Genomic DNA, 27,903 nt, shown 5'->3' with positions numbered 1-27,903 from the left:
CCCTGAGTGGTGATATCACGTCTGGGCTGCGTCACGGTCGTCACGCTGGCTCTACTGCCGATTTACTTTCGGGAGGAACACTATCAACAAGAAAGGAATTCCATGCACCGACAGTCTTTTCAGTCGACCTACCTGGGTAGTTTGGGGGGGGGGGTTCAACGATGCTTGTCAGGAAAAAAAAAGATGCCTAGCCCCTCGGATGGTCTGCCCGAAGACGTGTCAAATTCAGTACGCAAAACTGCAACAGATGAAGATGGCTTTCGTAGTCACAGAGTGGTCAGCCAGACAGCCCCCGCTCTCCCTACAAACACAGCTCTCACCACTTGACATGGCCAAGGTTAAAACTACGTTTTTAACCGTTTCTCTTGTCTACAACCAAATTACTTTGTAAAGATAAAACAAAAAGCCCCAGAAACAAAAGACACCGCAGGATATATACAAACGTCGATTTTGTCTTCACGTCTTCCGCCCTTTCCTTTTTTTGAAACCCCGTGGAAAAACCAGAACGTAGAGCCCAAACTTCAACAGCACATACATGCGTATTTTTGAGTCTACCTCAAATAAAACATCCATTCGTACCGAACCGACTTCAGGACATTATCATGTCTATGCCTGGTTCCGCTTGGCAAGCATGCTCAAAGCGCTACCCGCAAGAATGAAGCCTGCCTGGTCCTTGGTGACGGCGTGGTTCGTCGGAATCAGCACCTCGGAGCCGTCCTTCTTCTTGACAAGCAGTTGGACCTTACCCTGGCCGCCGTTTTGCAGCATCTCGTACAGGCCGACGGTGCTGACCTCGTCGCAAGCCGCGATCTTGTCGTAGTCGGCCTCGTTCGCGAACGTCAGGGGTACGACACCCTGCTTCTTGAGGTTGGTCTCGTGAATGCGCGCGAAGGACTTGGTCAGTACGACGCGAGCGCCCAGGTATCGCGGCTGCAGGGCGGCGTGCTCGCGCGCGCTGCCCTCGCCGTAGTTGTGCTCGGCCACGACAAGCCACTCCTGACCGCGCTCCTTCCACTTCTGGGCGAGCTCGGGGATGGTGTGCTTGGAGCCGTCGACGTCGTAGGCGGCGTTGACCTCGCCCGTCTCCTTGTTGACGGCCGTGTTGAGGGTGTTGGTGCTGATGTTGGGCAGGTGACCCTTGTACTTGAGCCAAGGTCCGGCGGCGGAGATGGTATCGGTGGTGCACTTTCCAGTGACCTTGACGAGGACCTTGAGGCCGCTCAGGTCGCCCTCGGGGAAGGGCGCAAAAGGCTCAAGAAAGGCGAGACGCTCCGAGGTCGGAGCGATGGCAACTTGGATGTCGGGGTTGTGTGTCTCGGGAGAGATGGCCTGAAGCGATGCGACGCCGGACTCGAAGGGAGACTTGGGGTTCTCGAGGCCGTGCGGGGCGGCGAACTTGAAGTCCTTCCCGTCAGGGGTCTGCAGCTTGTCCGTCATGGGATTGAAGGTGGTCGCGCCTGCATAAGCCATGGCCGTGACGATCTCGGGAGAAGCGAGGAAGTTCATGGTTCCGGGATTACCGTCGTTGCGGCCCTTGAAGTTACGGTTGTAAGAGGTCAAGATGGCGTTGAGCTGACCCTTGGGGATATCGTCCTGGCGCTTCCACTGGCCGATGCAGGGACCGCAAGCGTTCGAGAGAACAATGCCTCCGGCACCCTCCAGGGTCTTCAGGGTACCGTCACGCTCGAGAGTCGCACGGATCTGTTCGCTACCGGGAGTGATGTAGAAGGGAGCCTTGGGCTTCAAGCCGGCCTTCTCGGCCTGCTTAACCATGCTTTCGACCTTGGTCATGTCCTCGTAAGAGCTGTTAGTACAGCTGCCAATGAGACCGGCAGACAAAACCTCAGGCCACTGCTCCTGCTGGACAGTGTTCTTGAAGGCAGACAGGGGGGTGGCCAAGTCAGGGGTGAAGGGTCCGTTAATATGGGGCTCCAATTCGGAGAGGTTGATCTCGATAACCTGGTCGTACTGAGCACCCTCGTCGGCCCTGAAGTCGAAACTTCCCCACTTCTTGTAGCCGTCAAGAGCACGATGTTGAGCCTCTCTGCGGGTTTGGAGGAGGTAGCGTTCCGAGGCGGCGGTGTAGGGGAATATGGAGGTTGTGGCACCGACTTCGGCACCCATGTTGCAAATAGTAGCCATGCCGGTAGCGCTGAGAGTATCGACGCCCTCGCCGAAGTACTCGACTATGAATCCAGTTCCGCCACGCACGGTCAGCTTTCCAGCGAGGCTGAGAATGACGTCCTTGGGGGAAACCCAGTCGTTCAGCTTGCCCGTGAGCTTGACACCAAGCACGCGAGGGGCTTTCAACTCCCAAGGAGCGCCGACCAAGGCCTCAACGGCGTCGGCGCCACCGACACCGATGGTGATAGTGGAAAGACCACCAGCATTGGGGCTGTGGCTATCTGTTCCCAGCATCATGATGCCCGGGAGAGCATAGACCTCAAGGACCGTCTGGTGGATGATACCCGCGCCCGGAGGCCAGAAGTCCATGCCGTACTTGCGCCCAGCAGACTCGAGGAAGTCAAAAACCTCCTTGTTCACGCTGATTCCGTCGGTCAAATCGCTCTCGGCGCCCTTGGAGCCCACGATCAAGTGGTCGCAGTGGATGCTGGCCGGAATGGCGGGCTTGGCAAGATTGCAAGACATGAACTGCAGAAGCGCCATCTGCGCCGACGCATCCTGCATGTTGACTCGATCCGGGTTGAGCTTCAGGTTGGCACTGCCGCGGATGTTGCGTCCATTCTCGGTATCCGTGAGGAGCGACTCCTCGACGTTGTCCAGGTGGCTGTAGAGGATCTTTTCGGCGAGGGTGAGGCGTTGTTGTCCGAGAACGTGGCGGACCTTGAGAAGGTTGTCATGGAGTCTGCGGTAGGTGTCGGGCTTTATGGATTTGGGCAGAAGCCTCCGCATCTCGGCATCTTGCTGCTCAACGTCCTGGGCGGTCGCGAATGCCCTCCTGATCGGCAGGCATGAGGATGCGGAAAGATATGGTCGCGTGCGAGTCAGAAGACGCTGCAGTCATGTCAACTCCCACCTCTCTGCGAAACTACCGACGGCTGAGTGTTACTTACCCTTGCGGCGCCTCCAGATCGACTGGCAAGCTCAATTGGTGCCATTGTCGCTGCGCGCCTCCCTCCGAATGCTGTGACTCGTAGTGGCGGGGAGGTTTGGGAAATTTTTGGATTGTCACAAATGTCAATGCGGCTTGGAAATTAGCGATGTCGGATTCGACGAAAGTCTGGGGGAGGTTCGCCTGGGGTGGAGCAAACCCCAAAATGCCGGGCCCCTGCGCTGCCGGCTTCGCTCCGATACTGCACCGGATTGTGTGGCTGCGCCAAGCTCGTAACCCCCCTGCGCGAAAGATGAACCTGAAGAGCAACCGGTCACTAGATAGTCGTAACTACAACCAGTTATGCGAGGAATATGTCATGTCAACTTTTCTGCTTGCTGATATACCCAGGCAAAACAGACTTGAAGAAACAATTTCCCCATTCCCATATGCATATCTATACACAGCCCGTGAACTCCAATGTCACAATGATGCATTTGTCAATGCCACCCACCCTTCTACTGGTCGTACTCCGAATTCTTCGAGCCGATGAAGCCCTCATTCTTCTCTCTTCTCCGCCGGCCCATGACCTCCTTGTACCACTCAGTAAGAGTATAACCCCAGTGACCGGCAACGAGAACACCACTAACAACATTTACAATCTTCATGAGGAACTGCAGGAACCCGTCTCTCGACTCCTCGACCGACAGTAAAATCGGCTCGATATCGTACTTGAAGAAAATGCCAGGGATGTTGTGGTCATCGGTCTCTTTGCTCTGTTCCGTGACGGCGTACTGGTTCGTGAAAATCGTGTTGGATGACGAGGCCGACTTGCCGACAGTGTAGACGGTAGGGACGATAGACAAGTAGTACTGGAACTTGTGGAAGTTGATCCTGGCAAGATTGACAGTGCGGTCCAGGGGGTTAACCAACGAGGGGTAAAAAGGTCCGAAGGACAGCTCCGAGACGATGTGGGAGAAGTTGAAGGCTGCGGAAATGGTCAGTCAAACCAGCACTGAGCCTGGATCGGATATCCGTAACGTACCAGCATGATCGAGATGCTCCCCGAACTCCATGTATCCATGGCCTCTGGCCGTAATGTGGAAATCGCCCTGCACTCTGTTCACGTCCAAACTGCCGTAGACGCGGCAACTGTCGCCGTCGCCCCAGAGTCTCGGAGTTTTCCCCCACTTGGCCTTCTTCTTTCCGAGAGAGACAATGTCGTGAACATGCTCCTCGCCGAAGCCCTCCTCCTCCTGCCATCCGGCGCCCGTTACGATTTTGCCTTTGCTATCTCTTCCCAGACGATGAATCCCCTTGCTGTCAACCCACTGCGACCAGTTCGTCTTGTCGCGCTTGAGCATGCTGCCCGCGAGGATGCGATCACCCGCTGCATCCTGTACGTTGATGTGGAGATCATCACAGTGCATGCGCACGACAATGTCCAAGTTGATTTGCATCTCGTGTCCGATGCCCTTCTCGACGGCGAAAGTATGGGTCTCAGAGCCGCGCCACCAGCGGCCGACTTCGGTCCAGAAGAGAAAGACTGATATGACTGTCATGGCAACAGTCCACTTGCCGCCTCCCGAAGTTCGCGTGACATATTGCGGTTTCGCCTTAGCTGCGGAGATGGTTCCGTTAGCGACCTGTTCCTCGAACTGGAGTTATTGCCCAAGTAATCTTTTCGAAGTGTGGGAGATTGAGGCTTAACTGATGCCACAAACTTACGAAAGGCGTCAAATGCGCTGACAATGTTCCCCTTTGCCCCAAAGGAATCATCGTCAAGATGGTGCTTCTCGTCCCACCCGTTCATCATGGCGGTGATAGAAAGGATTGAAAAGGGTCGAAATAGATTTCAAACGTCCTAAAAGGAACAGGCAATCGCAGAGTGCCCGTCAGATCGGTCAGAGTACGGGGTTCGGTTCGTCTTCGATCAACGTGGTCGTCAAGTTGCGATTGCTGAGAATGCGATGCTCTCGGCTTGTGCAAATGCCCGCCTTCAAAACCCAGTGCCGCTACCGCATACCTCGATTTTCGGTGTCGCAATGTCGAAGAAGAATAACAAAGTTGCCTCCTCGCAAACTGGTCAGAACACTCGGCGCAAATCTCGTAAGGTGGGAGATGCAATAGAACGTCTTGAGGACACTTTATCCATAAGTTATCCGCAGTTCAGGCCCCTGTCCAGGGGTCCTGAAGTGATTGGTGCCGGGCACTAGCGCAGGTGGACTAAAGAGAGGGGCGTGTGCGTGGGAGCTTCCGACAAGGGTGCGGCTGCTTGTGCGGGCACGACTGCGGGTACTCCGAATCCTCCAGGTGACATAGTACGTTCGTCCAACACAACGATTCAACTTATCTCTGTCCACGCATTCATATCTTGTCACATAATGGGAGGTCGAGGTTTGAAAGAGCTACGGTGGATTGCTGCCTAGAACCTACAAGTACCAATCTGTAATCTGTCATGAATGTTGTGAAACGAGCGTCGCTTGAACCTAGCCTGGAAAATGAGCGACCGGCCCCTTTCACACTTTCCGCCGGCAGTTAGCTGTTCGGCACGTGCCACCACCAACTACCGCATCACTGTCTTTGCACAGGTTCCAAAAAAAAAATTGAAAATAAAACACCCCAGGCCCTGATGAAATGAGACATGCAAGGAAAAGCCGGAACCCCAAGGAGACCACCGATCACTCCATCGTATCCAGTGGCAAAACGAAACTCAATAATACCGCAGACAGTTCACTTCCTCAGCCTGCGCTGCTGCTCCTCAAGGAACTCCTCGTCCGAGGCGTCGAGGATGTCGTACTCCTCGTCAGTCATGAAGCCATCATCAGAGGCATCCCACTCGTCTTCCTCCCCACAATCCTCAAACTCTTCCGCCTCGGAGCTCGTGGTGGGGACGAACTCAGACTTGACCTCCTGGTAGATGCTGGACACCGGCGATTCCTTCTCAAGCTTAGGGAAGATCATGTTGCTGCTCTGCATCTCCACATGAGATTCCTTAGGCTCCTCAATCTCCTCCTTAGGCTCCTCAGCGATAGGCTTGGGGATCTGCACGCTGACATCACACCACAGCCTGTGACCAAACTTGAGACCATCCTTGGTCGTCAGGCGCCAGTAGGAGATGATCTTACCCTCACGGGCAGGCGTGCGCAGCAAAACATTGAAGGCGAACTCCTGACCAGGAGCGAGAGGCGCATAGCAGACGGTGGACTCGGAAGCAGAGACGAGCTCGGAGATGCCGGCAGGGTGGTTCGAATCGACGTGGCCCATGTAGTCGCCCCCGACGAACTTAACAGAACATCCGGCGGGCCACGCAACGTCGCCATCGTTGCGGAGAACCCAGGTTTGCTCAAACACGTGGTTGGGTGGGAGGCCGGTGCCATCGGCGACCGTGTCACGGACAAATACAGCCTGAAGATCTTGCTCGGTAAGAGCCTTTTCGACAATGGGAGCAGGCTTCTCTTCAATGATCTCTTTCTTGACCTCAAGCTCGGGCTCAGGTGTCTTGTCGACAACCTCCTCCTTGATGATGGGCTTGGAAGCGGGCTCGGAAATCTCCTCAACTGCCTCCTGCTTGACTGCCGGCTCTGTGGGCTTCACATCGACGACAGTCTGAGGAACGTTGATAGAAGCGTTCGCAGTAGTCTCTGTGGAGCGGGAGCTAGTGCGACGAACGTTGCGGTCACCCATCTGCTGCATACGCTGGCCGTCTCCCCGCTCGCCAGTGGTGGTAACAGTGACGTGACGGACTGGCGTCTTGAATTTGACAAGAGGATGCGTCTTGTTGTGAGTGTTAGCAGGACTAGCCTCGCAGTTAGCGCAAAAGTCGGTGTCGTGGCACACAGTGCACTTGTATCGGACACCGGCAATGTAGGTCGGTGCACTGTGAGCGCGGGCGCACAGAGGGCCGTCGCAGCAAATGCCAAAGTGGGTAGAACGGGCCAGGGCGCGGCTGCGGACCTCCTCGAGAGGCTCGTAAATGGGAACGAAGCGATGATTAGGGTGAACGAACTTGGAGTTCACGATGCAGTCCGCGCAGTAGTCCCAGTCAGGGCAGTCGAGGCACTTGTGGCGGACACCAGTGATGTACTTGTCGCAGCCGTCGCAAATGGCGTTGTGGCTCTGGTTACGGCCGGGGGCCAACTTAACCTGAATATGGCTGGGGACATGAGTCCCCTCAACGGCGGTGACGAAGGGGTGTTTGGGGTTGTGGCCATGAAGGTCCTTTTCGAAGCATGCGTGGCACAAATCGAAGTCCTCGCAAGCTGTGCAGTGAAGGAAGCTAGACTCGGGCAGCTCCGTCACACAGCAGTTGCAAGTGCGCATGCTATACATCGCGCTGTTGAACACGGGACGGAGGAGTTCACTGATGTTGGCGGGCACCTTGGCAGGCAGTTGTGCAGGCTCCTCGACCTTAGCCTTGGGCTTGGGGGCAATGGTCTCCGTGGTGCTGTTCATGATTTGACCGTTCTTGACAACTCTCTTGATGAGCCAATGGTCGGCGCCGTAGCAGGTGATGCCTTGGTCGACGCAATTTTGGCACAGGTCGAAATCACCATCATCGCAGGTAGAGCAGTGGTAGTGAGCATCGGGAACTGTCTGGTCGCAGCTGTTGCAGCACACGGCGAAGTTGGTGTTGGGGTGCATCAAAGCGGGGCAGCGACCCCAAGAAGCGCGTTGGGGTGCGCTCTCAGCAGCGGCGACGTTGGCAAACCACTGGTTACGAGCCGTGACGCCCTCAGAAACGGGGATATCGGCCGAGGCTGCCGGCGTCTCTTCCTCGTTGATTCTGGCATGTCTGCTCATGAGAGAGGCGAGGATGGAAGCCTCAAAGTCAAGGCCAGTGTCGGTGGTCGGCAGTTCCTTCTTGGGCTCTAAGTCGAGATCGCTAGATTGCCTCAGGTCGACCAGGGGCTGTGCCATAGCGACTTCGGGCTTCTGTTCCTCCTCGATCTTGGGGATGCTGGACTCTGGAACATCCTCCACGGACACAGGCCTTGGAGCCATTTTCTCCTCGGACAGCTTGGAGACGCGTAGCTTGAGCTTTTGCTTTGCCTTGGCGGCTCGGTAAAGTTGCTTGTAGACTGATACGTTTTGCTTGTCGAGGGTGATGTACGAACCAGCCGAGTCAGAATATCTCTCAAGTACGACGTTGGCGTCGGAAGAGAGAGCAAGGAGAGAGCGGACCTGGTGCGGGTGGTGAGTTAGCCTATTCGTTCAAACAATTCCGCAAAGCCCGACGAAGCAGGCGAGACGCTCCTCTTTCGCCGCATCGAAGCATCGCAGCGAGCGTCGAGCGAGAGACGAGGCGCCTAGAACGACCGCCTGCTGCTGATCACCGGAACGAGCGGGATGACGTACCCTATCCTCAAGGGTGCTGGGCCCCATGTCACGCAACGGAAGCTTGTGACGACGAGTCATGCCGTCGAAGTTGATCTTCAAGGTGACCTGCGTGTCTGGCGATGTTGCTGATGAGGTCGCCATGATGAGGGATGGATAGCAGGCGAAGATTATGGATGAAGGGGGTTATCGCGGCCGGCCGGGCGGGGAGGGTATGACGGCTCTGGCGGGTGTTTCACTGCTGGGCGGCCACGCACGGGGCACGAGGCTCGGTTGGTCGATGGAGAAGCTGCGTCGTCCTTTCTGACAGAGTATCGATGGAATGGATGACAGGCGAGGGATATCGAAACTGTCGACGATTGAGGTCGATGAAAGGGGAGTGTTGACAAAGAAAGCAATCAACCCAAGCGGCTGGGGTGTGGGAGAGATAAGTGAGTCCCAGAGACGATGGGGGTCAGCCGTCGGTCGGGTGGAGTAGAGAGGTAAGCAGTTGAGGAAGGAGGCACCACCGGAAGCAGGGCGTGGGAGTGGGCGGGTGGAGGTGGTGGAGGTGGAGAAGGGCGAGGGAGCGAGGCCTGGGCGGATGATGCGTCTTGCGTCGTCTCTATGGTCGAGGTCGACCTGTGTGTGAGACGGGATTTGAGAGCTACTTGGGGGACAAATAACTTTTCTGCAGGCTGCAGGTGACTTTGGGAGGGACACTGGGACGGTGAGTACAAGGGGGGGAACAAGGGCCACTTATGTACGAGAAGCAGGCAGAGGACAAGGAGGCCGAAACCGTCGGTGGCCAGGAAGGGGAGGGGCGATTACCAAGAGCCAAAGGGAACTGAGGCAGAAGCAGCACTTGGGACGGCAGAGCAGAGTGATGGATGATGGCAAAGGAGAGGAAGGCGGACAGGCGGCACTGAGTGGCAGGCAGAAAGTGGTAGCGTCACTCGCGACTGCCTCATCACGGCTCACTTAAGTTGTTGCTCATCGGCCCTGGCCCTGGCTAGGATGGACTGGGTTTGGGCAAGTAGTCGGTGTCGGGGATCCGTCCATGAGCAAGGACGAGGGCGAGGAAGTGGAGTCGAGTTTGGAGAAGTCGCGAGGGTGGATGCGGTAAAAGGTACCTGCGGACACACTCACAGCTCACCGTACCCGAGGGTCACTGTTGATGGCCGCCTTCCCCAGGCAAGAAAAAAGAGGGGGGCAACGAGGCGCTAGCGCGCTGTGGTTGGCTGGCTGGCTGGCTGGCTTGGTCACAGTTGGTTTTACCTTCCGAGAGAGCGCACAGCGAGAGGTACGTACCAAGCAAGCACTGAATGAACGGATACCAATTGCAATCTACATACATGAGGTATCTTCGTGTCTGCCTACGAATACATGCCTATGATAACCCGTTTGATGCGTCATACAGCACCCAGTAATCCCATCAAGAATTTGAGCCAAAGTCCCCCTCCCCTACGAGGCGGCGAGTGCAATAGCGTGCGAAAATCCCAGAACTGCTCTTGGGGTACAAAACAGGAGGAGTTGCAAGTGCGGAGAGACGGAAGGCTGGATGAAGACCACGCTTGCAGAGATGGCCTTCACCGTGGGAAAGCCGAGACACCACTAACTAAGTCCACATCAAAGTGTCAGGTTCACATAGTGCCTCCTGCATCTTTCACGGTCGCACGCCGTCTCTGCTAGGCAAGCCTGAATGGCTGGCGGCCGGTTGCCCCTCCTCCCTTTCGCCATTTGTGTTCGCGCTTCGGGAAGCACGACTGCTCACATGTCACCACAGGCAGAAACAGGAAAGCCGACAGGCAAGTCAGCTAGCAGCAGGTCAGCCAACCAGGCAACACAAGACGCCTCAGCTCAGTTCTCTCGATTCACTTTCACACCACCGCGGCCACCACCATCATTACCGCAGCGGCAAATAGCAATAATCCTCTCAACTCATCGCCGTACTGTGTGTGTGTTCGAAAGGGGCGGTCAGCAACCACCCCAAGACGAGATATCTAGCCGAGCAGCTTACGGATGCAATTCCGTCAATGGAAACTCCTCCAACGTTCTTCGCCCCTATCGCCTCGACCATTTTGAAATGCCGAGCCAGAAAGGAGCTTTTTTTCCGTCTCTGGATGAACATGTCGAGCCGTCACATTCGCCTCCATCTTCTCTTCGTCATCTTTCAGGTAGCTAGGCACCAACAAACACCACTCGCAGACACATTCGTCAGTTCGACCGCTTCCCCCCCGTGTCTTTGCCTTCGGGCTCGCGCCCACACGGCCCCCTGACTCTAACTCCCTCTCCAACCCCACCACGAACTCCCCTGGGCGAAGGCGCAATAACCACCACCCATTTGCACATGACGAGGGACTGCCCTGCAAACACCAAACTTGGAATGAGGCGAACTGGAGCCTCGCCGCGAGTTGCTCCTATGTTTACTCATTTTCATTATGCAGGCCCAGCAGGATAGGCACACCAAAAGGTTCGTTCGCCGGCTTCGCTCGGGGCACCATCACGACATGTTGAACTTCTCAATCTTCTCATCACCCGCTCTTCCTGAATTGCATCCTACTTTCAGACATGCCAGGTCACCAGGGTGGCTTGTCCTCTACGATACCGACACTGTTGACTCTGTACCTTCATGCATTGCATCGCGATGCCGGAGCACCAGCTTGCTGCATAGTTGCATAGCCGGTTAGTCGGACAGTTGGCCATCCATCCTCCTTGGAAAAGACTGGAATCCCAACCCGACCTCTCCGACGACCAGTCCCTGTGCCTCTGCTTTGGCCCAGGGGTGTCCAGTGCTGTGTTTGCTCTGAAGGCAAGTGTCTCGTAAATGACCATGCAAGTAGACACGGAATTCGGTTGCACCGCAGAAGGGAGTCGATGCACTATTCAATGCGCTGTAGAACCCAACCTCATGCTGCTACCGCATCTGATCTTGGAGAGCCCAGCAGCATGGTCGGACGGCCCCGATCGGCGTAGTAGGAGGCAGGAAGACTGGGCAGCCCGTCCGTTACCTGAGCCACTTGCTCGAAGCAGCAGCACCGTTATCGCAAGGCATGCAGCACGCAATCCGTCAATCTCCATCCGTTTTCCTGGTACCTACCGAGGGAAAGGAGAATAACACAACAAAGGGAGGTAGTCAACCGAGAGAAGTACGCCCGCTCTTGACTCGCTCACGTGGTCCTTTCATCCGTTGCGGTTAGAACCTCCTTGAACTCAATGGATATGTATGGCAAACAAGCAACCAACCAACCAACGGGTAGCTAGCAAGCAGAGGTTCTTCCCGACCTTAGTCAGCCGGCTTTAGAAAGCGCCTTCGACATCGTCGACAAACTTGCCATGCGCCTATCGGGCCATCAGTACTCACGGTCGCCAACTGGCATTCTGGCAAGTGCCTGTAGGATGAGAAGCGTACGTTCATTTCCAGATGGCTGGTTACAACCAACAGAGAGCCGCCAGTCAAGGGGCGAAGTCCGACATGACAGCTCATCATCGTCTAGAAGGAGCCTGCTGTGGTGACGGCGGCGAACCAGCGACAGCGCTCCGACAAAGGCGGGGGGGCAGGGAGCTCTCTGTGAGGCAGGCCGCCGCAGACAGAGGCGGTCCAGCCAATTTGCATGCTGACTTTAGCCTGGTCCGTTAGTCCAGATCGACAGATGGCGGGGGCAATGAACAGTGGATGGGCCGTTCCTCCACGTCCGAGGCCGCTGATTGCCTGCGTTCCAAGCCCTCGACAGGCAAAGACGGGTACGTTTATCGCAACGCCATGCTGCACGCTACGTCTCTACTTGTCCAGGTTGCTAGTCATGCGAACTCAACCCCGCCTTCCCAAGGTTCCCATCAAAGTTAACCGCACCAGAGCTGCCGCTGCCAAGAAAGGATATTTCCATTACTTGCATTACAAACTCTTCTCACCTTGCAAGCTCGGTCGGCAATGTCCTAAGCAAGGCGGAAAGTGTCCCAAAACGGCTGTCCGGATAGGAGCGGCCCTCCTCCGGGCCCGAACCTACAGTGCCTGTACTCCCGGATCTAGACCAATTTACCGACCGTGCCGGCCACCCAGCCGATCTCGAGCTACCCAATTACACAGTACTTCGTGCAGAAATGCAACGGCTTTCTCCATCCTATCATCCTACCGATCTCACACTTACTCGCCCATCCAATGTCCATTCAAGGCACAAAAGCTACATCAATCAAACAAGCAAGGGGCACAGACAACTGTCTTTAAGCTTCCTCAGTCGTCCCATGCATTTGCCTGTGGCGCCACCTCCGATGGAGAACCTTGGAAGCCTCAGTGGCCAAGCGGAACATGCTCCCCGCTTACCTTGCTGGTGGGCTTTCAAATGGCGAAGCAGTAAGTGATGTAGCAGAAGCATCAATGGGGGGCCAGAATTTCTCATACGTCATGTCCCCTCGACACACCTCAACACACCTCGAGTCAAAGGGAAAGAGAACAAGAAATTGTCCGGTTCTCGACTGGCTTGTTTCAGGATTGTGGCCTTGGCAAGGAGCCGCAGCACCACAGAAATGCTGCTCTACAGTGATCGTATCGGAATTTCTCACTCTGCCTCGCCGCCACCATGGATGCGTATGTGTTCCTGTTGCACAACGAGTCAATCAAGCCATGTATCCGCCTGTGATGGGGCAGCGGTTGGGATAGGCTACGCGTGCCATCTTACGAGATGTGGTCCAGGCAAACACCCTCTGGAGCCCGCGAGCGAAGTCACCCCGTCGTCCGCCCTTAGCGAAACCTGTGCGGCAGGACCCAGGCAGACGGGTATGCCGATGTCCAAACGCAACGTCTAATCAATGCACGACGCATCTGTGCGTTGTATTGTCGGTTGGACCACGGTAAGAGGGGGTTTATTGACCGTCGGAGAATGAGACCTTCGTGATGCTTCGTACCCGCGGCCTCTCACAAACGCCCGAGCCCGGGCCACGAAGAGTCATTTCCGTCGCGAAACTTGTGATGCCGATCAAACCCGCTTTCGCACTCCCACTGAAGTCCGGGAGCTGCTCTTAATTGCCAGTATGGTCCTGATGCTCTTCCGAGGACGTACCTCTCCGCACAAAGAACCCCTTTCCCACTTCCCGCGTACAAAGAAAAGCCGATCAAAGGAAAAAAGGTCTGCCAGGGAACAGGTTGCCGAAGACTTGATGAATTCCTTTCATCGCCGGCTGGAAACTATTGGCCCAAGCTCATCGGCTTGTGGCCCGAGGTCGGGCGTCTTTCGATAGACCGACCAACCGACCGACCTACCAAGGCGGCTTTCCTTGTGAACCGAACTCTGAAGCACTGCTTTTACTTGATGACACGGGCGGGAGGTTCTCGTCAATCGCCCGACTTGGAAGTCTCGGGCCACAAGGTCGGCCAGCCAGCTGGGACATTTCCTACAAGTTAAATTAAACGTCGCACCGGCTAGTGCTCTTGCTGTGTATTAAGACGGCTGGGACATGGTAGAGAGCTTCGCGGCCTGTTCGGGAGGGGGAGGGGGGAAGGGGGATGACCGCGTACGTCTTTGGAGATACCGGTAGTGAGGCCGCTTCTCTCTCGATAAAAGCTTGGTACCTGAGATCAACAATAATACTCACGGCTTTCTTTGCGCTGCTGGGTGGACGACGGATTTCCCCGTCAGGAGCAACAAAAGGGGATATTGTCCTCTCAGCACCAGACGAGCCTCGCCAGTCCCATATTTCACCACCGCATAGTCGGCTCAGAGGAGGTTTGGGAGCCGTCTACGCCGTTTATGGATCACTTAGTGATATGGTAGGGGAAGCCCGTTCCACATGAGGGAGGGGGGTCAGATCGTCAGGGCACAAAGTATGGGCCGCGGATGGACGACATCAAAATCATCCCATTTCTAACCGACCACCACCACCCATACTGCGTCGAAATCGAGGCAGATCCCTACAGATCGACCAGACAAACAGCATAAATACAATCGTTGCATAGAACCAAGCCCTCTCCAACCAAGATGGGGAAAGTGGATGGATCCGTCGGCCCTCCTTCGCGACCATCTCTCTCTCCGACGCCCGTATCCTACTTTCTTTTCCCTCCACCGTACGCTCTCCACGTCACCACCGGCAGAAATACCAGTAGCCGTCCCGGTCCGCTCTAGCCCTTTTCCTCGTCTCCCTCTCCTGGAAGAAACCGCCAAGCGGCTAGATAACTTTTCCATCGCGAGAAAAAAAGAAAACAGGGACCACATCTCTCTGGAAAGCCCATGCATATAACTGCAATACCTCGATAAGAAACAAAGCAAAGCACAACCAACGGAAGAGACCAAAAACGAAGTCTAGGCATCATTGGGTTCGTCATGACATTGGAAGAATAGAGCAGGGAAGGGGGAAAAAAACCAAAGGAGAGGTCGGAAATAAAGAGCAAGAGGCAAGAGGATTGAATATGTAGCCCGATACAGCCACCTGTGCCCCATGATGCTTGTGACGGATAAAAGAACGTTTAGGTCAGCCTCGACCATCATAACGGAGCAAGAAAAAGGTTTCTTGGGTAGGAATGTACAGACGCTCAGAAAAAAAACCCACCAAGCGTAGACACTCGCCGGTGAAACCTCCCCGGCCACCCCTCCAGAACACCGCATCTGTAAACCAAACCCTTTGCGCACCCTATCGAAGAAGACACAGGAAAGCGCAGGTGCCAAAACGCATATAGAAAAAAGGCAGAAGAAAAGCCTAAGAGAAGAAAGGATACGACAGATAGAGACAGGATGGAGGAACTTCTTGAATTCGAAAAAAGGTGAGTTTGTAGAAACCACGGATTGGCTCGTCCCACACTTTCAACCGTCGCTCGCTGGCCCTCCGCCATCCGTAGAACCGTTTCCTCTTCCCTTCCCAACGTGTGCTTGCGAGCAGACCTGGAAACAGAAAAGGAGGTGGGAACCCGTCGGTGAGCAACAATAGCACCTCGCAAACCCAACCCTCCAAGCAATGTGCCGACTCGACCCAGATCAAGATTGCCCGTCCTATCAATACTATCATCATAAGAGTTCAAACACCGACAAGTTTTTTGTGATTTCCTCCTGTCCGTTGGCCCCGTCCAGCCGTCCGACGAGAAGAGGGTATAGCGACGACTAGAGAGCCGACAATGAGAATTACAAGGATTACGGGAAGGGTTGGGAGGTGCGGAGAGACCTAGAAAGGCGGTCGTCCATCCTATTGCGAGTAGTACACCATGCCAGGGGTTGGTTGTTGGTAGTAGAACCCGTCGGGGCTCGGCGTCACCATGCCGCCCATGTTGCCGACACCAGAGCCAAACTGTGGAGGCGGGGCCTGGTAACCCTGGTAGGCGTTCATGGGCGGCATCTGAATGGCATCGTAGTAGTATACCATGCCGTTGACCTCTTGGGCTACCAAGTTGGGTCCGTTAGGTGGCTGTCCGTTTGCTTGCGCAGCCGCAGGGTCCGGCTGGGCTTGTTGAGGGAAACCCTGGCCCTGGCCCGGCTGTCCTGAAGGAACGAACGACGGAGCCGTGGCTGACGGAGGCATGTTGTTGCCGCTGTACTGTCCGGGATAATAGTACGGCTGTTGCTGCTGCTGCATCATGGGGTAGGGCTGGTTGTAGAAGCTCTGCTGCTGGAAGCTGTTCGGCTGGAAAGGGGCAGCATGAATGGCTCTCTCCGGGATTTGGGATAAAGGTGTGCCAGTAGAATGCTGCGTAGGGTATGACGGCTGCCGTGAGTGGCCGTCCTGAGGATGGCCATTGGAGACCTGCACGGGGACCTGCTGGTGGAATGCTTGCTGGAAGGCTTGCGGACCTTGATTGAGGGTCGGCGATTCGATATTGGTGACCGAGACGGCCTTTTGAGGACGAGGCTGGTGCATGGGTATCTGGTTCGAGCGGTTCTCCTGGAAGGCAGGCTTTTGGGGCAACGGGTGCGTCTGCGGCTGCGGCAAATCGTTGATGGACGGCTCATTCGGCTGCATCGGCATGTGCATGGGGTAGCCGTCCTGCCCGACGAATGGCTGGTTAGGGTAGTTCGCAGGCGGCAGGCGGACGACCGGCCGGGGGTTCTCGACAGGAATCGGAGCTCGCGACATGACGGAGCCCGTGGGCGAGAACATATAATCCCGTCCGTCCGGTGCTAGTGAGGAGCGCCGACTAAGGGCAACGCTGGGAGAATAGGCACTGCCGTAGAAGCTTCCGCCGAAGACGCTGGTCCGTCTAGAGAACCCACCGATGGAGCCGAGACCACCGGAACGAGGTTTGCCTCGCGTCCGCTGCTGATTGGGTCGCATCGCACGGGGGATGAATATGAAGGAGCGGTCGACGGCAGGGAAGATGTACTTGGGCGGGTTGTCGGGCAAGGAGATGCGAACAGGCTTGTCACGACGAAGGGGCGGTCGGTGATCCGGAAGCTTGGTGTACTGTTTGACGGGCATTCCATAGGCGGACGGAGCTCTGCCTACGGCGGGGAGGGACACTCTGACCTGTACATTGCCGATGTGTCGTTCGGTTGACAGTGTCCTGTTGATAGGGGTGGGATTGGACGGGCAGGTTGGGATAAAGCCATTACCGTTGGCAGGACCTTCAGTATCAACGGGCAAGTGCCTGGGTTGCCTCGAGGGCGGGGGTTCGGTGACGGCCTCGTGCATATCATGTGCCCACTGGCCACTCGTTATGGGGTCGGTCGGGCTGTGCAGTTGGCTGCTCGGGTTAGCCGGGTGACGACGAGAAAGCTCTTGTTGGGCGTACTTCATCGGTGCGTAAGGGCCGCCGATGCCTCCACCGCGGCCACGGCCTCGTCCTCTCCCGAACGGTCGGAAGCCATTGGCAGCAGGACCGGCATGGCGATGGTCGTGCATGAAGAAGGCCCCTCTGTTGGGAACGAAGGCGGGGTCCTCATCCCTTCTCCGTTTGTATTCCTCGTGCTCCCGACGACGACGTTCATTGACGGGCTCAGTTGGGCGTGACGAGTGTGAGCTCACGACGAGAGGGGCAGACGACTTGGGCGGGGATGTAGCGGCGTCGAGCTGCCCCTGCTGGGCGGGCTCGGGATGGTCGTTGACAGATAGACCTTGGAGCATCTCGTCGGCATCAGCCACAGCCTTGTCGGCCCTCTGGGGACCCAAGGTCGAGGCATTCCGGGCAGCAGGTTTCGCACTTCCATTCCCAGCCGACTTCCTAGGGTTGGGGGTGACAGGAGAAGCCTCATCGATGTTGCTGGTATCGCTGTCGTTACCGTGATCGTGGTCATCGCTGATGACGGAACCCTCGGTCAGAGAGTCGTCATCGAGCTCGAGCTGGTCGGGACCACCTTCTCCATCTTCCTCGTCCTCGATGCGTCTTCTATGACCAATCTTTCTACGTCGAGGAGGGGCTGCCATGGTGAAGCTTGCGGGGGAGCAGCTACGTGTAACTCTTTCTCGGGGTTGATGAGCTGGTAGAAGGCGGGCGATGCTCAGGTCGACGACGGGGAGGGCGGGCTCGAGGAGCGGAGGAAGCGACGGAAGGTTGTCGAGGCAATCATGCGATGCTTGCCAGAGTTGGTCGAATGGAAGAGATGAAAAAGCAAGTACCGCGCTGCGGTCGGCGAAGAATGAGGACGATGGAGCAAACGGACGACGGCCCAGAAAGGCGTATTAAATAAATACAACCGCAGAAGCAGCAGCAGCAGCAGCAGCACAGCTTCGTCGTGCAGTGGTGGGGAGAGCAGACCAGCAGAGCGAATTGGAGGGGGAACGCAATGCCGTGCACAAGCTGAGCTTGAAGCCGTGTCGTCTCCTCTGACCTCTCTGCTTCTAATGAAAGAGCAGATGAAGGGGAAGTCTGGGGGATGGGAGGAGGAGGAGGGTTTGGGGTGCGAGGAGGAATCGCAGGGGGTGGAGATGGTGATGGTGATAATAGGAAGGGAAGGGAGGGATTTCGGCCAGACGACGTAAAGACAAGACGGACGGACGACGGAGACGGGGCCACCCAAAGGCTCACAGACACCAGTTGATCTTTCCAACCCCCGTTAACTGAGGATGCAGTGCGGTGTTATTTTTATTTTTTCTTTATTTTTTCATGGGTTGTCTTTTTTTTTTTTACTTCCCTGGCCCGTGGCTGGAGCTACTGCTGTGTGTTGGCTGTGCTCCCACCGGTTGGGCACCCGTGTCCTCCCCTCCCCCAAAACCAAACTCCAAAGCCCGCCTCTCAGGGCATTCTCGGCCAGTAGGATCCCCGACCTTGTACCAGCTCCTCAGGCGTGCGACGACGCTCGTTTTGGGCCGTTTTGGGGCCTGGACCAGCTCAACGTGCCCGCTGTGGAGAGCAGAGCAGCCCACTAAAACCCGGCCCTCCCTCCCCTAGAGGCTGGAGCTGTGAGGTGCTCAGAGCGGAAGGTTAGGATCTGGCCTGACTTCCGAGAATAATACAAAGTGAGTGTGGCTTCTCTACCAATCCGGGGTCGTCACGGAGCTCGGTGGACCCACTCTTTGAATTGTTTCGTCAAGTGCAGGCTCAACCTATCCGTAGAACTCTCTGGCTGTAAGCCTGTAACTCATTCATTCCTCTCTCTTTCCCTCTCTTATCACCCTTTGCCTACACAATCATCTCATGCGTCCAACGACTGGATACAGCCAATACTTCATGTGTCGTCGTTCGGCACATTGTCATTCCGGCACTTCCATGGACCCTAATGCCTCGTCTAAAGCCTCTGACCCTTTTCAACAGCCCTTCCCAGGGCGATGCGCCGTTATGTTGTTTCAAGTCCTGGGCGCCGGGATGCTCCAGGATCTGGCGGGCTGGCACGAAACCTTGTTCACCGTGCTCACCATGTGCCCTCCTCGGCCTTGAGATGGGATGACAACGGCTGATTCGAAGTCGAACAAACCTAGACCGGAGCCAAGAAAGAGTCGAAGGCACCGCACTGTTGTCGTTGTCGGGCGACGTGATACTATTAGTCATGGCAATCGAGAGAAGGGGTTCAATATGTTTGCGAAGCTGCTCGATCCGAGGATGGAAGCGGCCCTGCACTAGGTAGCGTTCTTTGTGACCTTCGCGAACCATCGAGGTCTCATACGCGGAGCATACAAGTCATTCCCAACCGTGGCTGCTAGTCTTGGAATTTCGTGCACGCCGCCATGATAGAAGCCTTTTCCGATGCAGGTTGAGCCTGCGAAAAAAAGAAGAAGAAAAACCCGCTGGCGATATATGACCGAAACCACATCGTCGCTGAAGCTACAACCCCCTTGCTCTTGGCGTAAAAAGTCATGTTGGTAGGCAGTCGCCAGTAACCTTTAACCCAGCGAATACGCCCTCGCATCTCCGGCTTTGGGACACCCGTCAACTCTTTTTTTTTTTTTTTGTCCTTGGCAGTCGAACTTTGTCCTGGCAGTCACAGCTACATAATGTTGCCAATCTGCAATGCAGCCGGTGTCGTAGGGCAAGCTCTGTAACACATAAAGGGTCGTCATCAAATCTTCCAACTTCGTTCTTCCTTTCTAGACCTGCTAGAAAACAACAATCGGGATCTTTTCCAGGTTTCTTAACAACGGATCGTACTATAGCGCTCTGATTGTCGACAGTCCTCTGTTCCAACTTCATCAGGAAGACGAAGGTTCCAGGTTTTGTGATTTCCCCATCTTGGGCACGCATCCGAACCTCGTGTTCCCTTGATCCCAGATCTGCCACAGATTAGCATCAGCTCATCACACTTCCACTCGCACTATCGACCAATACTCACCGCATAAATCGACTTCAAGAACGCACCGCCCAGAATGTCGAACGCGTTGGAGCCCCTAGACTGCACACCTCCGTACCAAAACCCGTCACCGGCCGGCGCGAATGCCAAGTCCTCCTTCTGGACCTCAAACTCCTTGCCACCGACGGCGATCCTGAACTCGGGCAAATCTTTCGTCGTAGTGCTGGTTGGGAATACATAGCCCTGCTGCTGATCGTCATACCTAGAGCCGGGAATTCCGTTGTACAGCGCCTCGCAGACCTCGTCCGAAACGAGAGCCAGCGTTGTCCCCGTGTCCGCAATAGCCGTGTTCCCGCCCCGCACGATGGCCTTGCCGTTGACGCTCGCCGATGCCGACGGGAACATCCAGAACCCCTGCGCCGTATCAACTTCCACCCAGTGAACATCCTCCCCGGACGCCTCGATTAGTTCCGCATCGACCCATCCGAACGTGAAAAACGAACGCGGCTTGCCACCGTCGCGCTCGCTGTAAAAGGCCGACGTGAAAAGCTCCGCGTCCTTAGGGATGTCGCGCTGCGAGATCATGTTATCGACGGGCGTGGTCTGCGGGTCACGGAAACTACCCTCGCGCTGCACTGTGTTGATGGAGCTGAAAGCAAGGCCAAGAAGGCCGTCGCCCGTGCCCAGCGAGAACTGCGGCGCGAGCTGCCCGGCGAGCTCGACTACCTGATTCTCGATCGTCAGTCCGCCGAGGACGAGGTTGTCGGTGCCGCAATCGCCCGAGGCCGAGCTGCCGTCGCCGTACGAGATCTTCCACGTCTTGCCATCGAGCTTCTTGAACGTCGAGGACTTGGCGGGGTTGAAGATGCTGTGGTTGCCCTGGAGGGAGCTGCTGAGCTCGGTCGAAAAGACCTTGCGTCGCGTTAGCACCCATCAGGATAAGCGCCTTTGACCGGAATGAGTACCCAGAGATCGGAGGAGCCCGTGTCAAAGTCCAACTTGAACTTTTGCGGTGGTGTTCCGATGGAAATCTCATAGAGATACATGGAGTCGCATTGTTGGTCCTCGGCCGTGACTTCTCCGTGCTGGTCATCCTCGGCCTTTTTCATGAGAACCTGCTTCATGGAGACTCGGCCGCCGACTGGAGCGTTGAAACCAGGTGCCGCGAGTCCCCTCTGAGCCATCCTTCGTGTTTGAACATAGGGGCCCGGTTTGGTCGGCTCAAACTTGAACTTGTTCAGGAGATAGACATAAGACTTTGTACCATGGCGTTTGTAATTTTCGTTTGGGACAGCCGAAATCTTGGCGAGACCCTTGTCCGCTTTGAACTTGGCTTGAGCTTGGAGAAGTGCCTCCATATCGAATGTGCAACGGGAGAAGCTCTGAGTTATGAATGAGTAGCAAGTGGTGCGAGCTGTCACTTGGGAAGACTTGATCTTCGCTTGGCGAGTCAGGCTGATGATTTGTTACCTGCCTGGTTTGGTTCAGAACCAGAAACGTCGGTTCGGAAGCGCGGCACCGGATGATAGAGGATTGGTTGGGTTGAATGCGTGATGGTTGCAATGGAAACTGCGTCGCAAGTACTTGCAGTGCAACGAGGAGCTGATATTCCACGCACTGATGGGGTGGGTGAGGTCTTTTAAAGATAACTGACTATCGTTTCGTTCACGATGGCCCAGATGAACAAGATCGGGATTGAGTTGTTAGACATGAGAAGATGACATACCGGCAGTGGAAGTGTGACAGCATTGAGCAAGGCACGGGAGGCGGGGCGCTGCAACTGCAAGCTTGAAACGGATCGTTTGCGGCAGCGCATTCGGACCTTCTGCCCGTGCTCTTGAGATTTGTGAGGGGGGCGAGAGATGAGCCAGCCCTCGGTCCAACCCGATGAGGCAGTTGAGAAAAACGAAGAGGGGGGTGGCCTAGCCTACCGGTGGGGTCTAAGTTGAGCCGGCTCAAGCCTGGCGATGAAACTTTTACTCGCATGGGCGGATAGAAGTGATGCCAACAGGACGTTGCTTGGTAGCAGATCCACAGACTTGGAGGTGATCTCATCTACAGTTTTGTCCCTCTGAGATTTCGAGGACGTTGCATCTGAGCTTCCCGGCCAAATGGCCCATTGAGATCCAGCATGGCGGCTGGCACATTTCACAGAGACCCGAAGATGAAAACATTGCGAAGTTCACGAACGCCGGGAGCGTGGGTTGCTGATATGAACGAATAACTCAGCCAAGGGATGAGGTCTCCCCCGTCGGTGATGATGTAACGGGCTGCCGCACGGTGACTCGGGGGCAGGGATGAGCTTAGCGGGCCATGTCCCGTCTTGGCGCCGATCGACTGCAGACTCCTGGATACCCTGCCAAGGACGTAGAGAGAGCCGTGAACAGGATGAGACCTATTGTTCATGTTGAAAGGTGGCCTGGGACGGAGGCTAAAATGACCATGTAATCAGTGTCAATCCATTCTGTTCTGCTTGAAGAGTTTCGTTTCGGCTTGCCATAGTAGTATCACTGACCGCACACGGTTGGAATAGAAGGTGTGGTGCAGTTATTTGGAGTAAAGCATGCAGCTGATGCCTGGCAAGGACGAAGTAGCCTCTATTGCCAGAGACTATAGACTTTGACTTGACGGATACTGCGTGGTCGGCAACCCCAAGTACCTAAGACTCATCACTAAGATGTATTGAATGTCATCGGTCTACTAGTATTCAACTTGCTTTGGCAGGATCGAGTCGCACTCTCCCAAACGTGAAGCCGCGGACACCATTGCTAACCCAGCATGGCTCTCCGTCCACAATGCTGTCGGCTTTGACCTCTTCTTCCACGGCCAGACCGCTATCCCGGTTAGTCCGAAGCCATATCCAACAAAACAAGATGCGGAGCCCACGACTTACCGTTCGAGTGCCCATCTGCGGGATGTCCCGTCTTGCCCGCCGCTGCCATTTTCGGGGTTGTATTTGGCAGATACCGGCGGAGTGACCCACCTGTCGTTTCTCCAGAAGAACGGGGTTGTCAAGCTACCCTCCATAATGTTGCCGTCTTTGGAGTTGACGAGAAGGACTTCCTTGCGGTCTGCTGGAGCGATACCGGCGCGGTCTCGGGCAGTGTCGTACATGGCTCGTTTTGTTGTCTTGTAGTGCGTGTATTCTGACTGCTGAGTCTCCGTTGTGTCAATTAACACCTCCACAGGAGAATCCTCGGACGGTTCTCCGGCCTGCTTGGAACTTCCTGGCGCTGGTAGTCGTTCCGGGAAGAGGTTCTCCAAGGGCACGGCGGGCACCGTTGACGCTTCGCAGCTGAGATGCCCCTCCGAGTTCAGAAGCACCTTGACTCTCTTAGCCGACTCCTTCCCGTGCTGGGCCAAGAAAGACTCAATCACATCAGCCAGCCTCTGGAGACCGGCCGAGTCCGAAATAGCTTCGATAGCAGATGTCCAACCCCAGTAGGTGGCAGCCCGTAACATCCGATCCCGGTGGAGGTCCAGCATATATAAGGGCGACGTCATTTTGGCGTTCCATCCCGCATTGGCCAAGCGCCTTTTGGGCACTCTTATGAGCCCTGGGTCATACCGAAGGGATGTAAATAGCTGGAAGTCGTTGGACATGGTGGAAATGAGCGCCGCGGAGCTGATTTATGTGATGTTGCACTTTGGTGAGAATGTTTTCAGGTCTCGGTTTGGTTTTTGATTCAGTCGCCAAGAGAGACAGTGTTTGTGCATTTACAAACTGATTTTGGATGAAGAACACAGAAATGGAAAGACGGCTAGGCTTCCAAGTTAAGAACGACCACACGACCCCAGAGTTGTCAATTAAAGTACTCGCAGCGGGAAATATTGGCGCCCAAAAGTTGTACCGCGGTGATTACGTAACGGAAGCGCTCCAGGTATAGCAGGCAAAGCATCCTTCAGTGCTCACAAGAACGATGCGCTGAATTCTTGTTTCAAGTCATCAGACACCGTAGATTTTCCAGGTTTTGTCACTCTAATGCTGAACGCTAAAAAAGGTTGGGGACTCGACAGGCAAGTGATATGGTGTGGGTGATCAATGGCTGGCAAGGCGATGAGGAATCCGCGACTAGAATTCGCGATAAGGCGTACTCAACATTGCAAGAGCGTTTGTCGGGAGGCTGTTCGCTGCCATGGTCTTAAAATGCATCCGCGACAGAGTTTCCATCCGCCATCATGGACCATTGAAATTGTTCATAATGATCTGAATATGCAGATGGCTTGACAGCCTCGATGTGTGGCCCGATCGCCCGATTTCAGTTCTCCGTCTACAAGCAAGTTGTCACCATAGTCCTCACCATCTCCGCCGTGGGACCTCAATCATGACGGCGTCAGGTCCGCCCGCACCTTGATTAGACCTACTGCGAGGAACACGGCTCGATAGCAAAATGTGTTTGGTTGTGGGATAAAGCAGAGTCCACGTCGATGACTCCCATCGCGGTGATTCGCGACTGAGAGAGAGGCGACAAGTAAAGAAGACAAGACGACCAGGTGGCCAAGAGTGACGGACAACCCGGAAGAGTGCAAGAACAATGCCTCTTGTGGATTCCAGACACATTGGACCATGGCCTAGCCTGGTCAATCCGAGTGCAAGCCCATCAACGCTGGCACTCGGAACAGTTGAACCCTAGCGAACTAAACAGAATGTGACAAGCAATTGCTGCTGAATAAGACCGAAGACTCAGTTTACCGTGGCATGGATGGCACTGTCAATCAACGTGCCAAAGTACCACCACGCTGGCTGACCAATGCACCCTTGCTCTGAGGATGTCGCGTACCCTCAGTGGTTACGTAGTGTGCAGATTTATGGGCGCGCCTCCCTGGCACCCCCACTCTTGAATCGCCTGAGGCCCAGTGAATGACGGCAGGCGGCCCAGAGGCAACAGCCCGGAAAAACTCCTCATGAGCTTCCCCGTCGCGCAATAATTTTTCGTCTGCGGCTACTCGGAAGCTCCTGGTCCAGCGCATCAGCACCAGCAATACCAACCCAATCGTGCAACCCTCTACATCATCGACCAAGCCGGTCAGCCCATTAATCCCCTTCCTTTCAATCTCGCGACTTTCCCTTCCTGTAAACCCCTTGATATCCTCTTCTCTTTGACCAATTGCTTCGGCCAATTGCCAAAATGTCGAATCCCCTGCCGTCCGTGCCTCCCATGGCCAGTCCCCCGACTGTCATTCCCGTTGATTCGTCTTCTGGCCTTTGGGATCGCATCACGACCTGGGCCTCGGACAACAAGGCCGTTGTCTACACTGCTGCTGGTGTTGCTGTCGTCGCCACTGGTGCCGGCGTTATCTACTTCCTCAACAGCGACTCCGTACGTCATTCACTCCATCTCCTTTTCGCAGCCGCGACGCCTGTCGTCATGCGATTTAATTTTTCAGCCGTCATTACCGAGATCTTGGCGCACTCTCCCGGCACTGTATAAGTCTCGACGAGAGCGAAGCTGACAGCTAGCGTAACAACAGAAGAAGGATTCCACACCAAAGCTGAGCAAGAAGGAGAGAAGGAAAAGAAAGGAGGCCGAACGAAAGGCCGCGGCAGACGCAGAAAAGCAGCCCACACCTGCAGAGGCTGCTGCCCCAACGCAACCCAAGGCTGCTGCCGTCGAGACCGCCGATGAACTTCCCGAGATCGATGAAACCACTGTCGCAAGCTTCACGGCCGACCAGCGAGAGCAGTACGCCGCCAAGTTGAAGGATGTCGGCAACCAGGCATATGGCAGCAAGGATTACAACAAGGCTATTGACCTCTACTCCAAGGCCATTCTCTGCAAGGCAAACCCCATCTTCTACTCTAACCGTGCCGCCTGCTACAATGCTCTGGGCAACTGGGACAAGGTCGTCGAAGACACGACCGCCGCCATCAACCTCGACCCTGAATACGTCAAGGCCCTGAACCGCCGCGCCAACGCCTATGAACACCTGAAGATGTACGGCGAGGCTCTCCTCGACTTCACCGCCTCTTGCATCATCGACAGCTTCAAGAATGAGAGCAGTGCGCAGTCTGTCGAGCGTCTGCTTAAGAAGTTCGCGGAACAGAAGGCCCAGGAGATGATGGCCAGCCGCCCCAACAAGCTGCCCAGCCATACCTTCGTTGGCAACTACCTCCAGAGCTTCCGCGTCAAGCCTCTTCCGGCCGGCCTGGAGGACTCTGTTGTCCTGTCCGAAGAGACCGGCAAGGGTCAACTGCAGCTTGGTCTGAGAGCTCTGGAGAAAAAGACTGGCGATGGCTACGAGGAGGCAAGAGCCGCCTTCGAGAAGGCCCTGGAGCTTGGCGACCTTGGCGAGTTCGAAGCCCTGGCTTACAACCTCCGCGGTACCTTCAGCTGCCTGCTCGGAAAGCACGACGACGCGATGACGGACCTGACCAAGAGCATTGAGCTGGACCCCTCCATGACCCAAAGCTACATCAAGCGCGCCAGCATGAACCTCGAGCTTGGCGCTCCCGAGAAGGCCTCCATGGACTTTGAGAAAGCCATGGAACAGAACAGCGAGGACCCTGACATTTACTACCACCGCGCTCAACTCCATTTCATCAAGGGCGAGTTCTCCGACGCCGCCAAGGACTATCAGAAGTCGATCGACCTGGACCGCGACTTTATCTTCTCCCACATTCAGCTCGGCGTTACCCAGTACAAGATGGGCTCTATCGCATCGTCGATGTCGACCTTCCGTCGTTGCATCAAGAACTTCAAGGAAGTTCCGGATGTCTACAACTACTACGGAGAGTTGCTTCTCGACCAGGGCAACTTCCAGGAGGCCATTGAGAAGTTCGACAGCGCCATTGACATGGAGTCCAAGACGAAGCCCATGGCCATGAACGTTCTTCCTCTTATCAACAAGGCTCTTACCCTCTTCCAATGGAAGCAGGACTTCGGCGAGGCCGAAAAGTTGTGCCAGAAGGCGCTCATCAGTAGGTGGAAGCCATGCCCACATTTGAATTCTGCCGCTAACCCCCGTGACAGTCGATCCTGAATGCGACATTGCCGTTGCCACCATGGCCCAGCTTCTTCTGCAGCAGGGCAAGGTCACCGATGCGCTCAAGTACTTCGAGCGCGCCGCAGAGCTTGCCCGCACCGAGGGCGAGATCGTCAATGCTCTTTCGTACGCCGAGGCGACGCGCACGCAGCTTCAGGTACAGGAGAAGTACCCGAAGCTGGCGGCCAAGCTTCAGGGCATTGGCCCGGGTGGCATGCCCCGGTAAAGGGCCACTGGCCTTTTGAACAAGAAGCATGTAAAACTCACCCACTGGCGTCGTGTAAGAAGAGAGAAACACACAACTCCCAAGCACATGAGGGAGCGGATAGCCCGGACAATTGGGTTCCTGGTCGGTAATAGGGGAAAATTATCAGAGCGGGCAAGTCACCCGTTTCGCTGTGTCGTGTCTTTTTGTTTGTTAGCCGGTGGTGGGGGCTTTGGGAAAGGGGAGTGAAGTCCAGGGCTGCGAACGGCTGGGAGGCATGGGTCGAACCCTTTACGTTGTACATAATCCGACTTCCCTCACTTTGCGTATATTGGTGAGAGCATTGTAGAATTAGTCCATTGTCATATGTAACCACTGTCATACCCTATCCGCGCCTGACATATCCCGACCGTTCGCTCCTCATGATCAGTTTGTTATGCGCCTTGAACATATGTCAAAAGAGGAGCAAAGAAGAGGAAGAAGCATGCCAGCCAATCTGTGACATCCGCTGCCGAATGAATGATTTGGTCCGTTAAAGAGAGGTGAAATCAAAAGACTGAATGAACCACACACAATCTTACTCCATCACAAAACAACCCGGGTACACGAAACCGACAAAAAGAGATGGACGATCAGGGAATCGAACCCTGGACCTACCGCATGCTAAGCGGTCATTATACCACTAAACCAATCGCCCAGCTGTTAATGAT

At 55.5% G+C, this 27,903-nt stretch overlaps 8 protein-coding genes across 8 annotated transcripts; 1 reads left to right on the top strand and 7 right to left on the bottom strand.

Moving 5' to 3' along the window:
• Positions 1-318: 318 nt before the first annotated feature.
• Positions 319-3,221, bottom strand: CDEST_13812 (Putative aconitase A/isopropylmalate dehydratase small subunit, swivel domain, Aconitase, domain 2). Its single transcript, XM_062929968.1, has 2 exons — positions 3,075-3,221; positions 319-3,015 (listed from the first exon to the last, which is right to left on the bottom strand). The coding sequence occupies exons 1-2, from the start codon at positions 3,117-3,119 to the stop codon at positions 607-609; spliced, it is 2,454 nt and encodes an 817-aa protein (XP_062786019.1). The 5' UTR covers positions 3,120-3,221; the 3' UTR covers positions 319-606.
• Positions 3,222-3,418: 197 nt separating this feature from the next.
• On the bottom strand, positions 3,419-5,184 carry CDEST_13811 (Putative endoplasmic reticulum vesicle transporter). Its single transcript, XM_062929967.1, has 3 exons — positions 4,781-5,184; positions 4,098-4,673; positions 3,419-4,040 (listed from the first exon to the last, which is right to left on the bottom strand). Exons 1-3 carry the CDS (start codon positions 4,866-4,868, stop codon positions 3,571-3,573), a joined length of 1,134 nt encoding a protein of 377 aa, XP_062786018.1. The 5' UTR covers positions 4,869-5,184; the 3' UTR covers positions 3,419-3,570.
• A 260-nt stretch (positions 5,185-5,444) lies between these two features.
• Positions 5,445-9,889, bottom strand: CDEST_13810 (Putative Zinc finger, ZZ-type, immunoglobulin-like, Next to BRCA1, central domain-containing protein). The gene is made up of 2 exons (XM_062929966.1): positions 8,411-9,889; positions 5,445-8,236 (listed from the first exon to the last, which is right to left on the bottom strand). The coding sequence occupies exons 1-2, from the start codon at positions 8,531-8,533 to the stop codon at positions 5,786-5,788; spliced, it is 2,574 nt and encodes an 857-aa protein (XP_062786017.1). The 5' UTR covers positions 8,534-9,889; the 3' UTR covers positions 5,445-5,785.
• Positions 9,890-14,661: 4,772 nt separating this feature from the next.
• On the bottom strand, positions 14,662-15,188 carry CDEST_13809 (uncharacterized protein; the record flags this gene model as incomplete). The annotated part of the gene is made up of 2 exons (XM_062929965.1): positions 14,662-15,055; positions 15,139-15,188. 2 exons carry the CDS (start codon positions 15,186-15,188, stop codon positions 14,662-14,664), a joined length of 444 nt encoding a protein of 147 aa, XP_062786016.1.
• Positions 15,189-15,535: 347 nt separating this feature from the next.
• Positions 15,536-17,707, bottom strand: CDEST_13808 (Putative Btz domain, protein MLN51 plant; the record flags this gene model as incomplete). Its single annotated transcript, XM_062929964.1, has 1 exon — positions 15,536-17,707. The coding sequence occupies one exon, from the start codon at positions 17,705-17,707 to the stop codon at positions 15,536-15,538; it is 2,172 nt and encodes a 723-aa protein (XP_062786015.1).
• Positions 17,708-19,795: 2,088 nt separating this feature from the next.
• CDEST_13807 (Putative aspartic peptidase A1 family, aspartic peptidase, active) lies at positions 19,796-22,245 on the bottom strand. The gene is made up of 3 exons (XM_062929963.1): positions 20,970-22,245; positions 20,047-20,916; positions 19,796-19,987 (listed from the first exon to the last, which is right to left on the bottom strand). Exons 1-3 carry the CDS (start codon positions 21,360-21,362, stop codon positions 19,907-19,909), a joined length of 1,344 nt encoding a protein of 447 aa, XP_062786014.1. The 5' UTR covers positions 21,363-22,245; the 3' UTR covers positions 19,796-19,906.
• A 257-nt stretch (positions 22,246-22,502) lies between these two features.
• Positions 22,503-24,751, bottom strand: CDEST_13806 (uncharacterized protein). Its single transcript, XM_062929962.1, has 2 exons — positions 22,898-24,751; positions 22,503-22,838 (listed from the first exon to the last, which is right to left on the bottom strand). The coding sequence occupies exons 1-2, from the start codon at positions 23,605-23,607 to the stop codon at positions 22,712-22,714; spliced, it is 837 nt and encodes a 278-aa protein (XP_062786013.1). The 5' UTR covers positions 23,608-24,751; the 3' UTR covers positions 22,503-22,711.
• A 170-nt stretch (positions 24,752-24,921) lies between these two features.
• CDEST_13805 (Putative mitochondrial outer membrane translocase complex, subunit Tom70, malT-like TPR region) lies at positions 24,922-27,546 on the top strand. The gene is made up of 3 exons (XM_062929961.1): positions 24,922-25,325; positions 25,477-26,923; positions 26,976-27,546. Exons 1-3 carry the CDS (start codon positions 25,134-25,136, stop codon positions 27,212-27,214), a joined length of 1,878 nt encoding a protein of 625 aa, XP_062786012.1. The 5' UTR covers positions 24,922-25,133; the 3' UTR covers positions 27,215-27,546.
• Positions 27,547-27,903: the final 357 nt, after the last annotated feature.

This window comes from Colletotrichum destructivum, chromosome 9 (genome assembly GCF_034447905.1).
Source record: "Colletotrichum destructivum chromosome 9, complete sequence".
In the NCBI taxonomy this organism is placed as follows: domain Eukaryota; kingdom Fungi; phylum Ascomycota; class Sordariomycetes; order Glomerellales; family Glomerellaceae; genus Colletotrichum; species Colletotrichum destructivum.
This window is presented reverse-complemented; position numbering and strand designations above follow the sequence as displayed.

What these genes read in the sequence shown, in the direction of transcription:
- CDEST_13810 (XM_062929966.1), bottom strand. Translation starts at nt 8,533, where the DNA reads ATGGCGACCTCATCAGCAACATCGCCAGACACGCAGGTCACCTTGAAG. An exon ending in CCAGCACCCTTGAGGATAGG is followed by an intron (nt 8,237 to 8,410) that starts GTACGTCATCCC and finishes CACCCGCACCAG; the next exon opens with GTCCGCTCTCTCCTTGCTCT.
- CDEST_13812 (XM_062929968.1), bottom strand. Translation starts at nt 3,119, where the DNA reads ATGGCACCAATTGAGCTTGCCAGTCGATCTGGAGGCGCCGCAAGG. An exon ending in GATCTGGAGGCGCCGCAAGG is followed by an intron (nt 3,016 to 3,074) that starts GTAAGTAACACT and finishes ACATGACTGCAG; the next exon opens with CGTCTTCTGACTCGCACGCG.
- CDEST_13811 (XM_062929967.1), bottom strand. Translation starts at nt 4,868, where the DNA reads ATGATGAACGGGTGGGACGAGAAGCACCATCTTGACGATGATTCCTTT. An exon ending in CAGCGCATTTGACGCCTTTC is followed by an intron (nt 4,674 to 4,780) that starts GTAAGTTTGTGG and finishes CCATCTCCGCAG; the next exon opens with CTAAGGCGAAACCGCAATAT. An exon ending in GGAGCATCTCGATCATGCTG is followed by an intron (nt 4,041 to 4,097) that starts GTACGTTACGGA and finishes CCATTTCCGCAG; the next exon opens with CCTTCAACTTCTCCCACATC.
- CDEST_13805 (XM_062929961.1), top strand. Translation starts at nt 25,134, where the DNA reads ATGTCGAATCCCCTGCCGTCCGTGCCTCCCATGGCCAGTCCCCCGACT. An exon ending in ACTTCCTCAACAGCGACTCC is followed by an intron (nt 25,326 to 25,476) that starts GTACGTCATTCA and finishes GCGTAACAACAG; the next exon opens with AAGAAGGATTCCACACCAAA. An exon ending in GTGCCAGAAGGCGCTCATCA is followed by an intron (nt 26,924 to 26,975) that starts GTAGGTGGAAGC and finishes CCCCCGTGACAG; the next exon opens with TCGATCCTGAATGCGACATT.
- CDEST_13807 (XM_062929963.1), bottom strand. Translation starts at nt 21,362, where the DNA reads ATGGAGGCACTTCTCCAAGCTCAAGCCAAGTTCAAAGCGGACAAGGGT. An exon ending in CGGGCTCCTCCGATCTCTGG is followed by an intron (nt 20,917 to 20,969) that starts GTACTCATTCCG and finishes ACGCGACGCAAG; the next exon opens with GTCTTTTCGACCGAGCTCAG. An exon ending in TCTTGAAGTCGATTTATGCG is followed by an intron (nt 19,988 to 20,046) that starts GTGAGTATTGGT and finishes AATCTGTGGCAG; the next exon opens with ATCTGGGATCAAGGGAACAC.
- CDEST_13806 (XM_062929962.1), bottom strand. Translation starts at nt 23,607, where the DNA reads ATGTCCAACGACTTCCAGCTATTTACATCCCTTCGGTATGACCCAGGG. An exon ending in CGCAGATGGGCACTCGAACG is followed by an intron (nt 22,839 to 22,897) that starts GTAAGTCGTGGG and finishes TAACCGGGATAG; the next exon opens with CGGTCTGGCCGTGGAAGAAG.